Source organism: Sebastes fasciatus, chromosome 12 (assembly GCF_043250625.1).
Source record: "Sebastes fasciatus isolate fSebFas1 chromosome 12, fSebFas1.pri, whole genome shotgun sequence".
Lineage (NCBI taxonomy): Eukaryota > Metazoa > Chordata > Actinopteri > Perciformes > Sebastidae > Sebastes > Sebastes fasciatus.
In genome coordinates this window covers 22,647,031-22,661,765 of record NC_133806.1, presented here as the reverse complement: position 1 = coordinate 22,661,765, position 14,735 = coordinate 22,647,031, and the positions used below count along the sequence as shown (strand labels likewise).

Sequence of the window (14,735 nt, the reverse complement as noted above, 5' to 3'; positions counted from 1 at the left end):
CTGGGGAGGAGAGAAAAGCGAGGAGATGATAAAGGGTAAATGGGGGACAGGAGCAACAAAAGACAATGATAAGTTAAAGAAGAGCACGCTTATCTTTCCTTATGTAGGTTAATTGACTGAGGAATTAAAGCAAAAAAAGATATAATTCAATTCAATGCATGGACATTAACAATGAAAGGGCCGGTAGCATATGAAATGATTCTTAACATACACACACACACACAGGCTAAGCTAGTGTGTCGTCCTAGTATATTTCTAATTATCAGTTAATTGTTATTCCCTATCATTAGGAGGGTGGTTTTTTAATTGTAATGTAGCCAAGCAGAAAGACTACCTATACATGTGGGGGACAATTAGCCACCTCCATTAACCCCTGGTTAATTACAACCTCCATTGCTGCTTCCCACAGCACTTTCCCACTCCTTTTTAGCCCTCATCTCTATCCCCGGGCCGTCATCCCCATTTTTTTTTTTCATTTTTGCCCTCATTTCATTCATCTATGATCTCCAATCTTCCCTGATTGTTTGATTCAAAAGTACATCTGTTGTGAACTTCACTGGGTCTTTTTTTTTTAATAAGAGTTTTGTTTCATTGTAGTTTTCTAGGTTACCATCACCCTATTTCAGCCCTCTATGTCCTACATTTCTTAATATTTCCCCTCTCTATTCTTTCCTAACCATTTTCCTCAGGAATGAGACTGGGAATGCTAATATACAAGCAAAACTTCAGTAATAAAAAATCATGTGCCTCTGTGTCCTCCGGTGTTCCTAACGGCATCTGCAAGATTTCACAGACCGGAGGAAAACAAGCAGTAAGAGCTGATCTGAGGTCTGCTGTCCAGCTGCTGTCTATGAGAGCCGGCTGTCAATCACTCGCAAACTCCGACCAAACGGTCAAACCAGGCAGGTCTGATCAAATATGAATCAATATTATGTTACGTTAATGCCTATTTCTCACCTCAAATGTTTTCAGAATTATCTTGTAGTGCACGGTTTAGCTGTAAAATGAGAAAGTTTGTGACGCAGCCGCCATTGTTAAATCTGTTGAAGAAACGCCAAGTTCCGATCACATGACCGGAGCACAGTAGATAGATAGCCAATAGATTTTTTAAAGCCTGAAAACAGAGCCATGGTGAGGTGCAGAAGTCTAGTTATCTCTCAGAACACTTGAATTACAATATGCTGAAAGGTTATTATGTAATTTTTTCCCAATGATGTCAATAATATTCTGCCTACTGCCACTTTAACTGTAACCCAAAATCTCCCTATTTCACTCCTTTCTTGTAATTATCCTCCTCCATGTATCCTCTTAAGTTGCCACTTCAAATGTACAAAACCACAGCACTACTGATGAGGTAGGTCATAACAATTATTAACAATTATTACAGTTGTTCAACAGACACACATATGATGGAGGTCTTCTGACAAAAGTTCAACCCATGTTGGACTTATTCGTATGAGAGGTTAATATCTGGTTGTCACTGTTACAACATAATCCACTCTGCGGTGTAGTTCCATACACTTCATTGCTATTATACAGACTTACATAATATACTTACAAAATAAAAGTTAAGTTTCAGTTTCACCCTGTCTACGCTCCATCTCTCGCTTGCATGAGCATTTAAATTCCTCTCTTTCTGTCAGTTGATATCCAAGTATATGATGTATATGACACCTATTGACACCAATGTGCAAGCATACAAAAATTGTGTATGCAGCTTAAAAGTTGGATTATTGCTCTTAAAAATCTCCAGTGCGTGGAGAAAAAGTTGGCATTAAATATTAATTTGATGCAGAGACAATGTAAAATCAGGATTGCAAACTCCAGTGGGATGAAAAAGGGGACAGTTCAGAGAATAGGGACGGACTTCACTTTGAGACGCATCATTTTCCAAGCATTCTGCTTTCAGTGCAATGTATCTGCCCAGACAGAGCGTGGACAAACCCTGAAATAATTTGAACTAATGGAGGCAATTTTTCAATAGAAATCTCCTTTGCCATTCAGTTTTCTCTTCCTCTCCCCTCTGTAAGTTGATTTGTTGTCTGAAAGCAGAGGCCGGACATGCCTATTGTCCATTTATGGTGGAAAATGATGATAACATGTTATAATATGTTGTCACCCTAACACTTCCAGAAACAATTAATAAAAAAAATGTAATTTAAATGATAAAAAAATGCATGCCTGACAGACAGAGACAGACATGCAGAAACAGAGAGAGAGAGAGAGAGAGAGAGAGAGAGAGAGAGAGAGAGAGAGAGAGAGAGAGAGAGAGAGAGAGAGAGAGAGAAAGAGAGAGAAAGAGAGAGAAAGAGAGAGAAAGAGAGAAGGGATAACAATGTCCATTGTTCCATTAGGGAAGACAATAATGACTGATAAAATGAGGTTGCTAAAGAGGACACAATGGTCCTTAATTGACTCATTAGGGAGAGAAGAGAATGAACTGCACTAATGAATGGAGTATGAGCGCTGCAGCTAAACTGCTTGGTAAGCAAAAGAGAAAGGCATTTAGTTTATTAAATCTAGGCAAAGCAATATTATTTTTTCACAGAAAGGGATAGTACAAGAGACTACAGGGACAAAACAGTGAAAAGAAAAACTCTCGGGTGCGCAACTATTCTAGTTTCATTCATCAGTGATTTATTATCATCACGGGTGAGCGTGTACTGTGCATACCTCTAGGTGCTCCAGGATATACGGTGGGTTGGTCATACCCAGCCTCAGCATGGCTCCTTCAGGAATCTCCTCCACTAATCTCCACAGCAGTGTGGGCAGGTCTGTCCCTATGTCTCTACCATAAGCTCCTGTGTCTTCACTGGTCAACCAGATCTCACACACTCCCTCTGGAAAGAGACACAAAGACAAGGGTTAGACATGCTATATAACTAATATAGTGGTTTTTTTTTTTGTTTCAGTAATTTTAACGTTGCAGAGCAACTATCTAGCATTCATCACATTGTGCTGCTACAGATAACCAGTTTAAGGTTTTTCATACAGTATGCGTTTCCAAAAACAAAAGTCCCAGTGTATTATCAATGGGCAATGGCTCATCCAACTAATTACAGATGCATTCTATGTTTCTGGTAGCAAGCAGAAGAAGTGATTTGTTCGGAAAAAACAACAACTGGGTAGTTAAATTGGGCCGGAAACGCAAGCATGGCTTATATAAAAATCAACACCCCCTGCAGAAACATCACAGCACGGGCCACAGCTATAGTCACACACACCGAAAGTTCAACACATACTTTCAACTAGGCATGGGCGATATAACGAGATTATCTTTAAACACGATACTGATTGGCCACGATAATGGTCCTCACATGTCCACGATACAGAACGATATTCAATTATGTTGAACACAGGGATTCCGCCAGTATATTGCAAGCCCGGCGGGCTTGCGATGACTCCCCGCTGGGTCAAAGCATCGGGGAATTATGTATTTTTAAGATGTTTTTTAAACTAGAATGTGTTATACAAGTAGAGAACTCCTTTTGTCTCCTATTGTTGATTATTGTTTGTAACAAAACCTCTAATAAAACCTAACTTGTTTCTTGTATAGAGCCATATTTACACTGTTTTTTTAACCTGAATGTTATAAAATATTTTTTTAAACATATTCCCAGTCTCATCCCTGAGAATAGATTGATCAATATGGGATATTTTAGAGTGTTTTTTACCACATTGGCCCACCCAAGTGACATCTCTCCCCCACAATCACAACAGCTTCTCTCAAGTATTATCATTTCATTACCTTTAGGGGTCTCTTGTTGTCGTTGCCTAAATGCTCCGAGGCGTTGGCAGAACCCAGCTCATGACAGTCACTGACAAGTATTAAAAATACCCCGTCCTTTAAACATGCATTCTACGAGTGTGAAGGTCACATACAGCAAGAGGGGACGATCTACCGGGCTTCATGCTAAATTAGAGCAACGCTCGCTGCTAGAGCTTAATGATCTAACTGTCATTTGGCTCTGGGTCTGGAAATGGTTGAGTGTCTGCTTAAGCTATGTGTTACGACATATCATATCATGCAGGCACACGAAAATACGTTTTGCACGTGCAGGGGGCACGAGCTCAAGTGCACACAGACGCACACAGAAAGCTGCACAACCTTCATTATCATTAGCTGTGCAGAGACAGACAGAAAGATGCATGTGGTCATTCAGAGAGTGAAGATGGTGTTTGGCTAATTGGACAGTTTGTGTGTGAGTGTGTTTGTGTGTGTGTGTGTGTGTGTGTGTGTGAGAGAGAGATATAGAGAGAGAGAGTAAAGCCAGTGTTTTAAAGGCATGCATAGGCCAGATAGATTAAAGATGATGACAGTATAATTGTCCGGAGTGAAAGAGTTTCCAAAGCTCATCATCGTTGGCATTAAGATGCACTAATGATTTCTGGAGCCAGCCACGTCTGAAAGCACCGTCAAAAAACATCCATCAATCACACGTGATCAGATCTAAAGGCTAACACACACACACTAAACAAGAATGCATCCAGGAAAATATGTTAATTTGCTTCAGTAAGTAATTTAAGAAAAGCATATTTCACCTTGCTCCAATACGCAGTAATAGCCTTGTTCATTACATGTTCTTTATTAACTCACTGAATTTATTTTTCTCAGAATATAGGCTCTGTTTTAGCACCCTTCACATACATACATGGCAGATACACGTTGGCCACTTAAAGAGCTTCACTAGAGGTCAAGCTCTACCATCAGCTATCATCAGCTACCACTGATTCCTAATGAAAGAGTGTCTCTGTTTAGCAGCATTAATACCATGGTTGATTTGCCACTGAGTCACATTGCTCATCTTTTTTAGCCTGAAGGAGGGTGGTGACAGTAAATTCCCAGGGCAGCTAATGTCAACTTGTTTGGGCTGAATTATACCAATTCCTCTGCCAAGGTCTAACCCCTGCCTGCATCATCTGCATCCCAGCAGCATCACTTTCAACGTCACAGCTCTGTCCACGGAATAACACTGGCCAAGTGGTCGCTTAGTACAGAGCCGGACCTGCCTTAAATTGGCCTTGGAGCTAAATTGGTTCCTTTCAAAACAACATTCCTGTGATTCCACGCACATAATGCTGCCAAGCTATTAAACTTGTTTGCCGTCTGCCATTAAACACCTCTCTTGTGATTCCGGTGTTAATTATGGTTTGAACGGGGAGATGCTTTGGAAAAGTATCAGGTGTTTATTCAAGGCCGCAGTCATACATAGATCTCCAGATAAACTCAATAACCTGCCCAGTAATTTGCCCCTGTGGCCTGCTGCTCTGTCCCTTTTGTATTAGGTGTGCCAATGGTGTTATTATTGTTGGCTAAAGAATGAGTGAGAGAGAGAGAGAGAGAGATAGAGAGAGAAGGCGGCCCTTTCATCAGGAAATGTTAGCTTGCTCTCCCTTCTCTATCTGCTCTGATACACACTACACATCTGCTTCCTCTGGTTTTGGTATGTGCTCTGTGAAGAGAGGGGTCACGGTGGTGGAAGATTACCACAAAAGAACTCATCGTCAGACAGGATTATACTGCAGAGAGACATTTGTAAATCGAATAATGCATGGCAAATTACTTTTGCTTTTAATATTGTGCTTTAAATTTGAAAACATTGTGAGAATGAAGGTCTTAACAAACATAGAACGCCAAATGGTGAGGCCAACACCATATTGTGAAAACATAATATTTTCAATATAGAGATTTTTTTATTTCTTATTCAAGGTGGTCTTGTAAATAGTCAGCATGTGCCCTGCGCAAGTATCCTTGAGCAAGCAAGACACTGATTTTGTACCAGTTTAAAAAGTGCTGTTCTGTAGCCTACCCTGACCTCTGACCCTGATTTGAAAGAAAACTTAAGGAAGAATTTCAACAAATCAATAATGTATTATTGTTACCGTTATTAACCAAAAAATGAAAAAGTTGTATCCCTTGAAATAACGTCGGCAAGTTTCCACTCTGCTTCGACCTGTGTGCGTTCAGAGCACGAACCCTTCACCTAAACCGTTTTTTCCCATGTCACCTCATGATGTAGTTTGATGTCAGAGCAGTTGTAAACAAGGGTGGGGAGCAGGATACTTTCCCTAAAAGCTATTAACAGTTACTGAACTCTGACACAGCAGTGCAAACATCGCACAGGGAGGAGTGAACTAAACGGCAGATGGAAACAGGGCAAGACAGGAAGATATTAAAGGTTGAATGTGAAAAAAGAGTGGGGCCTGCGTTGCTTGTGGTTTGAGCTGTCAGAGGTGGGGTTATAATGTAGATGAGTAGGGAGGGAAAGACAGAGAGAGAGCACGCACGAGAGGAAACAGCTGTGTGTATGTCTAAGCTGCATTTGTCTTTGTCCAAGAATAACACCATCAGCATGTCTGACAAATGCCATACACATATATCAAACAATCATCACTCCAATTATCTGCCAAATACTTGTTTGCTATCTGTGTGTGTGTGTGTCCATGGGTTTTCCAAAGTGAGGCCTCTGACCTGAACTGACATCAGAGTTTTAAGTGTGGTGGATCTGTTAGATGTTTCTTTGCCTGTCTACATGATGAATTCAGGTCAATGTATGCTTTCATATATGTTTTGCTATGCCAATGTTACCACATTGTGCTCTTAATTTTCTTGTTTGTGTTCATAAGTCAAGAAGAGAAAAAGTAAAAAAGCCATCAAAGAGTCCAAAAAAACGAAATAAATAAATGAAAAGAACAATAATTAATTTGAGAAGAGGACGAGAATATCTCCTACCTAGAATAAAATGTACGGTAGTGACCGGGATGGAAGAAAACTGGTGGCTTTGGTTTATGTTGGTTATGTCACGAATCCACTTTAGACTCACCACACTGGGATACATAAAATGACTTAAAGCAGCAGTAGGCTTTGTGACCCGGCAGCCATGTTAAGATAAGTTGAGGAAATACAATGCACCGCCCACCAGCCGGGGCAAACGTTCTCCTTTTACAGCTAAACAGTACACTACAAGATGTTTCTGAAAACATTTTACGCAAGAAATAGGCATTACAATAATAGAATATTGACTCATATTTGATCAGCGCTGCTTAGTTTGACCGTTTAATCGGAGTTTGGGAGTGATTGACAGCTGCTTCCGTTGAATGAACAGCCAATAGGAACGCTCTCTCTCTGAAATGACCTGAGATTGGCCAAAGTCTCCCGTCACAGGCAAAATTTTTTAAAGCCATTCTCAGTTCCAAGTGAGTTGGTAATGTTGGAGATGGAATAAAAGTTAGACCCCTTTCCAAAACCTAATTCTCTGACTTACTAAGCCTAAAAGATGAACACAAATTTATAAAATGAGTGGTGGGGAGTTGCTACAGAACAATTCAACCCCATTACATGTTTAATTGTGAAAGCCATCTACTGTTTTGGCATTTTTTTTTTAAGTATTGATGCAATCATCACTAATTTGATATCGTTTTCAGGTCAACAATGCTTATAAACTGCAGTGCTTTAAATCACACTAGCATATACTGCTGCAGACCTCTATATGTCATTATACTGTTTACATCTATAATGTCTTATTGCCCTGTGTCTCTGCTCCGCCTCTGGATGAAAGGATGGGAAGAGTGGGAGGAGAAACGAGATGAGAGGCTTTGAAGTGGCGGCTTTGAAGAAGCATGACAGAACCAATTGATTCAGGTGATTGGGAGCTTTAGTAAAAGCCACTGTTGAAACGGTAAAAGGGTCTTAAATCATAAATGAGACACACAAGCGGCACAACATGACCACACATTTCCATGTCATGCTTGTTTCTATCAGTTGGTACATTCTGGCTCTGATTCCTTCAATAGCACATATATACCATGCTTACATAAACACAGTCAAGCTGACTGAATATTACTCAGGATGTTTGTTCAATTGATAGAAGCAGTAGTGCCAAATTACTACTATTACCAGCAGGAATTAATGTAACAAAATTCAATTAAAATTTCAGTCATATTGCTAATCAAAATAGCAACTTGTTTTTTGTCATACTAAATATCAGAAATGAGACTTTATATCCAGTGAAATCATTATATCTGATGTTATATGTATCACTGTTCTTTCTCCCAATAAGCTGTTATAGATACGAGACATAGTAAAATAATTGACTTTCACTGGGTTGAAATATCCTCACTTACGTTGATACTTATCATAAAAAAATACTGGAAAAAATATAATAAAATCATATAATAAAATCATTCAATCACAACTTATATAGGTTGTGGTTGACTTGTCAAAATTAAACAAAAAAAAATACATTATTAAATTACATAAATACAGTTTCTAATCACTCATTGGCACTCATCACTTTTACATTGCCTTATGACCCTCTGTCATAAAATGTTGTTGCTTCACCAGCAAAGTTGTTAGACTAGCAGGCACTACGCCAGAGGCTGTGATATGATGTAATGTCACCAGCAGTGGATGAAAAACATGGGACAGCTGTGGGAGATCTGTGGAATACTGTGCAATTTTTATAAACAGTTTGCTCAACGGGTCCTTAACCGAATCACTCCCATTGCCGCCTTTACAAGCACATGTTTTATTGCACTTGTGGTGAGAAGCATTGTCGTCATCAACATTAGTGTAAACAAGGGTACGCAACAAACGTAAACATATTTGATCATTTTGGTCTCTCGGCCATGTCTAATGTGTTTGTTCTGGCTGCTGCTTGTTCTGAGACTGTTTGTGTGACCAACGCGACGCCCCTCATGTGAATTATTGACAAGGGGCATCCCCAACATTTTACAGTTTCACAGACAGGGGCTTTAGATCCACCATGTTTTTACACATTTGCACTACTTCCATCATGTATGTGTGTATACCACAAAAAAATACACTCCTATTTTTTATGCATAAGTGCTCGTTTACAACTCTGTGTTTCCGTGCATGTGTGTTTGTGCCTATAAAGTCTGTCCTGTATGTGGATTGTGTACGTGAATACACGCATTGCATGGTGCCTTTCTATCCCTATCTGACGCGTATGGGTTCAGTATTCCTATTTATCTTAATCTCTTTGGCATGACATACATTTCGATTGGCTGCCACGGGCTATAATGTTTAACAGATTATAGATTAGATGATCCTATTAAAGTGCATTAAAACCCTATTTTCCATAACACAAGTCAACACATGGCTAAGCATGTTACGGCACATACGTGGCGAGGAGAGAGCGTGAAAGAGGGAAACGGTTCGAGCTTATCGACATAAACTTTTGTAACTTTCAAACGATGTCCTTAAACTGTTTTGAAAATGATTCAGTGCTTCAATATTGATCAATTAAAGTTGATTTGAATTGTAGTACACTTTAATGTGACAGCCTGATAGTCTGGATGCATGTATGTATCTACTGCCCCAGCGGATCTATCTTAAAATATTAGCATGCACACCCTCATGCATCATTGCAGCTTAATGTATACAACATGCTTAGCTATGTGTTGCTTTGTGTCATGAAAAATAAGGATTTAATGCAGTGTAATAGGATCATCTTTATGTGCATATAATCTGTAATCTATTGAAACATTACCCCCCTTGCAACCAATCACAATGTGCATGACCTTATGTAGAGCAATAACAGCTTAGATCCCTTTGAGCATCTTCACTATTTAACTCAATGACTTAACTTATTAAATACTTTGTTCTACATTTACTTTGATGATGTTATTCTTAGAGATCTCTATCCATATAGTATTAATATATTCATTGGCCTACCTTTAAACAAAATATGCACCTCATATTCTGCTAGTGAAAAATGTTAATCAGCACAGCAGGTTGCAATTCTCCTGGTAGACAGTGGAATAAAATCAGTTTAAAACACAGCTGGCACACCGGAATCAAAGATTTTCAGGGTGCATGTACATCACACATTGAAATTAACGGCGTGTATCCAGTAGTGGACATCAGACTTTGCTAGCTAGCACTTGTTTAAAGTTTTGCAGTTGTTGATTTACACTGTTCGCCTCGCTCAGAGGCCATCCTTACCATAAGAACACTACTTTAGGAGCAACGGAAGTCAGAACGGCAGTTGGCGGTACCACGTTTTTTTTACTCTGCGGCTCACGTTACCACAGCTTTGCAAGCGTGTCGGAGAACTACGGTGGGCTTCAGGTAACGTAAAAGGCTCTCTCTAGAGCCTGTGTTTGGTTTGTCCGTTCTCGACTACTGTAGAAACATGGCGGACTCTCTGAAGAGGACCCGCTCCCTATGTAGATATGAAGGGCTCATTCTACGATAATGAAAACATGATTCTTAGTTTCAGGTGATTATACACTAATGAAAACATAGTTATGAATATTATATTCAATTTCTGCTGATTCATCCCCCGAAATGTTACACACTGTTCCTTTAAGAGGTGCACAAGACATAAACAGTTTGTTTCATGTTATCTATAGTCTTCTTTGGTGTATTTTACTGTCACTATTGTTCGTCTTTTCCATTATAATTGTTTTGTCTTATGTAATTGTCTTGTCTTTAATTATCTCTGTACCACAAATGCTTGCCTAAAAAGCCCATTTGAGTGTCATGAGTAGGGTGGATTCATTCGTCATAGTATATTTAGTGGGGAAGCCTATCACTGCATCAATTTCTGTATATTTTGCTGTATTGTTAATCATGTAATGCACTCTTTTCAGCAATAAAAGGTCAGATTGCGGTGTATGCAAAGCTTATGCATGTAAGCAGAGATGGAGAAGTTGAGCGTAGAGGTTATGCTCAAAGTAGGTTCCGGTGAACAAAAAAAATGTATTCATCAAAGTTGGACAAGGGAGTGAATAGTTGGTTATGTGTAGGTCCCAGTGCATCCACGGCCTGATCACCTAAGCTGGACCAGGGGATGGAGAAATAGGGGGAAGGCCATTTGCTGAGCAATTCCAGAAACAATTGTTCTGAATATATGTGTAGCTTGGAATAACACTTAACAAAAAATGTCTCAGTAAATGAGGAAATCAGGTCACTTGAAAACAAAACACTTAAAAATGACTTGACGCCACAGCAAAGAATATTAACTGTTGGATGACTTGCACCGCCTTCTGCAAGTCAGCGTCAACACAAACCCTTCTAACATGACATACTGAGACATATACATAAACATACATAATCTGTTGCTTGGAGCAATCAATTCATTTGGCCAACATGAATATGTATCAAACAACAAATTAAGACAAGGGATGTGCGTTCCGCCTTGCAACAGACATACACACTACACTGTGTTTTATACAGTAAATACCATATTCACTTAAACCAATTTAACTTAAACTAATTTCTTCATCACGTGAAGAGAACACACACATCTCATCTACATATAACCATTTATAACCATGCGACGCTATTGTACAGAGCCATTGACTGGAAGGCCTGTCTGACCTTCAATCGCATTAGTCCCTCCCCTGTCCTCCCCCATCAGCCAATCCCCTCTAGCTGTCTGCCTCCTCAGTAAAACCTCCCACCCACCACTAGACAGTAAAACATTCTGGGGCAGATGTCAACAGCAGCAACTTGAGAAATGAAATGATGAATTTGGAGGGAGACAGATAAAAAAATGAGTTTGCGTGTGGTGAGGTAGGATTAAGAGGAGAGGGATACAGAAATAGTGCATGGTATTTAAGTGTTGGAATAACTGTACTCATTTTATTAACATAGGAATGAATCATTTGCCATTGTCAATATCACATGACCACTAACTGAATCCTAAAATTTCACATGAGAAACACTTTATTTGATTTGATACTTCTCATTTTTCACTGCTGTGTGATACTTCCCCAATGCTTACTCTGATTGAGTGTCTGATGCAGGTTTCCATGCAGCACAAACAACAAATGTTGCTATATTACCAACAATTACCGTTTACAGGTTTACTGAAATGATGGAGTTTAACTAGAACACGGTTTGTACTGGTGTTTTCATTCTGCGAATACTATCCACCTCTGCATGACTGACATTGGCCGGCATAAAAGAATAATTACAGCTTGTCCAATATGAAAAAATTCTTCGAAAATTCTTACTTTGTTTCTTTAGATCTGTATTCAACACATCACAGAAATTCTTGAACTTTGCTAATCTTTGATCCACAGGCATGTAGGAAATAATCATTTTCACACGCACACAAGCAGCAACGTATTAATACACATACAGACAAGTCCTCCTTCAATCCCCCGACACAAATTCTCACACGTTTACACACTTCTACCCGTGCACAAACACCACACACGGAGTTTAATTGCAGTAATTAAGCAGCTTAATTTAGAGCAACAACTGTTGATGTGGCGCGTGGGTGTCTTGGCAGGTAGCATCATCATCACGGATTAACCCAACACACACACACACACACACACACACACACACACACACACACACACACACACACACACACACACACACACGCACGCATGCACGCACGCACGCAGGCACGCACACACGCACACACGCACACACACACACGCACACGCAAATATTCTCTCCCAGGCATGTTTACAATAAATACGTGTATATGTGCCGCACATCAGCATGTACATGTTGCACACGTGCGTGTCTGTGTGCATGCAGGATGTTCATGCAAACGCACAGCTTTAATGAAAGCCTACACAATCCCTTAAACAACAACATGTCAGCTTTAACCTACTTTCACATAGTTTCTGAACTACAGGCATGACCTTCTGTGCACGCCTGTGCGTGAGATGGGATGTCTGGATACATCAAAGCCTGTATGTGTGTGTGTGTATATGCGTGCACATGCAATGTATGTGATACATAGGAAAAACATGCCATAGCATATATGGGTCAGACGTATTGTATGGATATATCAAAAGTAATTGGCAGAGGGCCTCCATGTACTGTGTGTGTGTGTGTATCTATATGTGTGCGTTTGTGTATGTGAATGAATGTGTAGGGAATAATTGGGAGAGAAGTTATATCCCGTCTTTCATCTTTTCTCTGTGTGTGTCTGTATGTGTGTGTGTTGTCAAAGAGGAAGCATCTTGTGAAGCTTCCAAAGAAGATGGACTGCTGCATATGAGAGAAAAGTGGATCTGCAGGGACCAAAAAAGAGATCTTATAGTGCTGCAAGCCACTGGTACTTCCCGTAAAGTCAGAGGAGTTAAGGTGAACTGATGGGCAGAGAAAGACACGAGCTGACAATAAATTGCTGATACTCTGATTTTTGCAGCGCGAGTCTGACTAACTTTATGTAATATAGATTAAATGAGGATATATTATGATGCGTTTGCATTTAATAATCCCTTTTCATGGGAAACAAATGTTAGGAAAGATTGCCTGTGTGGCTGAAGTACCGTTACAGATTCCATCTGTACTAACTTGGGAAAATTTGCAAATATTCAACTTTGTCCTCATTTGAAGGTAAAATGGTTCAAACTTATTTTCCTTTCCTGCCATGGCTCAGGTCCAACAAAACACAAGAGTGTGTGTCCTGGAGTAACAGTAAGTCACTGCTTAATGTGCAAAAATTAAAAAAGAGGAATTAATAGTGTAGGAGTTAAAAAATGGAAACCAATTATCTTACATCCATGACTACAGGAAGAAATGCAAATATTCAGTATACTTCATCCCTATTGAATGAAGGTAGAATGAGATAAATTAATAAATAAAAACAAAGTATGATACAAAAAGTGTAAGAGGTTACATACTACTACAGATACTGACAATGACAGATCCATACAGACTTTAGTTTCCCTGTAAGTTTCTAAGCACACATCTTACCATTTTTCCACATTAAAAAGCACTTAGCAGAGGCAAATTGGTGTCGCTCAGCCATGATCATGGTCGGCTAAGAGCTATACAGCCAATGTGGCCCAGTGGTTAGCAATGTCGCTTCACAGTTAGCATGGGTTTTCTCCGTATGCTCTAAATGTCCTAAATGTGTTAGCCCTGTGATAGTCTGGCAGCCTGTCCACACCGTAGCATGCCTCTCACCCAGTGCATGCTGGGAAGGCCAGATCCCTGAACAGGACAAGCAGGTGTAAACATTGTATGGGTGGATGAATGGCAGAAACATACTGGTTCACCACCTCTAGGTTATTTAGATTTGAATTAGGGCTGTCAATCGATTCAAATATTTAATCGCGATTAATCAAACATTTATTTATCTGTTAAAAATGTACCTTGAAAGGAGATTTGTCAGGTATTTAACACTATTATCAACATGTGAGTGGGCAAATATGCTTGCTTTAAGCAAATGTATGCATATATTTATTATTGGAAATCAATTAACACAAAACAATGATAAATATTGTCCAGAAACCCTCACAGGTACTGCATTTAGCGTAACAAATATGCTCAAATCATAACATGGAAAACTGCAGCTGTCAGTGTGTCAGTGTGCTGACTTGACTATGACTTGCCCCAGACTGTATGTGATTATCATAAAGTGGGCATGTCTGTAAAGGGGAGACTCGTGGGTCCCCATAGAAACCATTTCCATTCACATGTCTTGAGGTCAGAGGTCAAGGGACCCCTTTGAAAATGGCCGTGACAGTTTTTCCTCGCCAAAATTTAGCGCAAGTTTGGAGTGTTATTTAGCCTCCTTTGTGACAACTAGTATGACATGGTTGGTACCAATGGATTCCTTAGGTTTTCTTTTTAAGTTATCTTCACTCTAGCTTTCATATTGAGTCTGTTACAACCTTGGAAAGATCAATTGCGTCAATGCGTTAAGGAAATTAGTGGCGTTAAAATGATTTTTGCAACATTAACACGTTAATGTTGACAGCCCTAATTTGAATGTGTGAGAATGTAGGAC

General features: G+C 39.6%; 1 protein-coding gene across 1 annotated transcript in view; it reads right to left on the bottom strand.

Annotated features, from left to right (window-relative positions):
* Positions 1–14,735, bottom strand: part of cdkal1 (CDK5 regulatory subunit associated protein 1-like 1) — a 270,114-nt gene that overhangs the window by 116,668 nt on the left and 138,711 nt on the right. Inside the window, exon 9 of the mRNA XM_074654216.1 lies at positions 2,674–2,840. Coding sequence (XP_074510317.1) covers positions 2,674–2,840 — 167 coding nt within the window. The remainder of the gene's footprint in view (positions 1–2,673; positions 2,841–14,735) is intronic.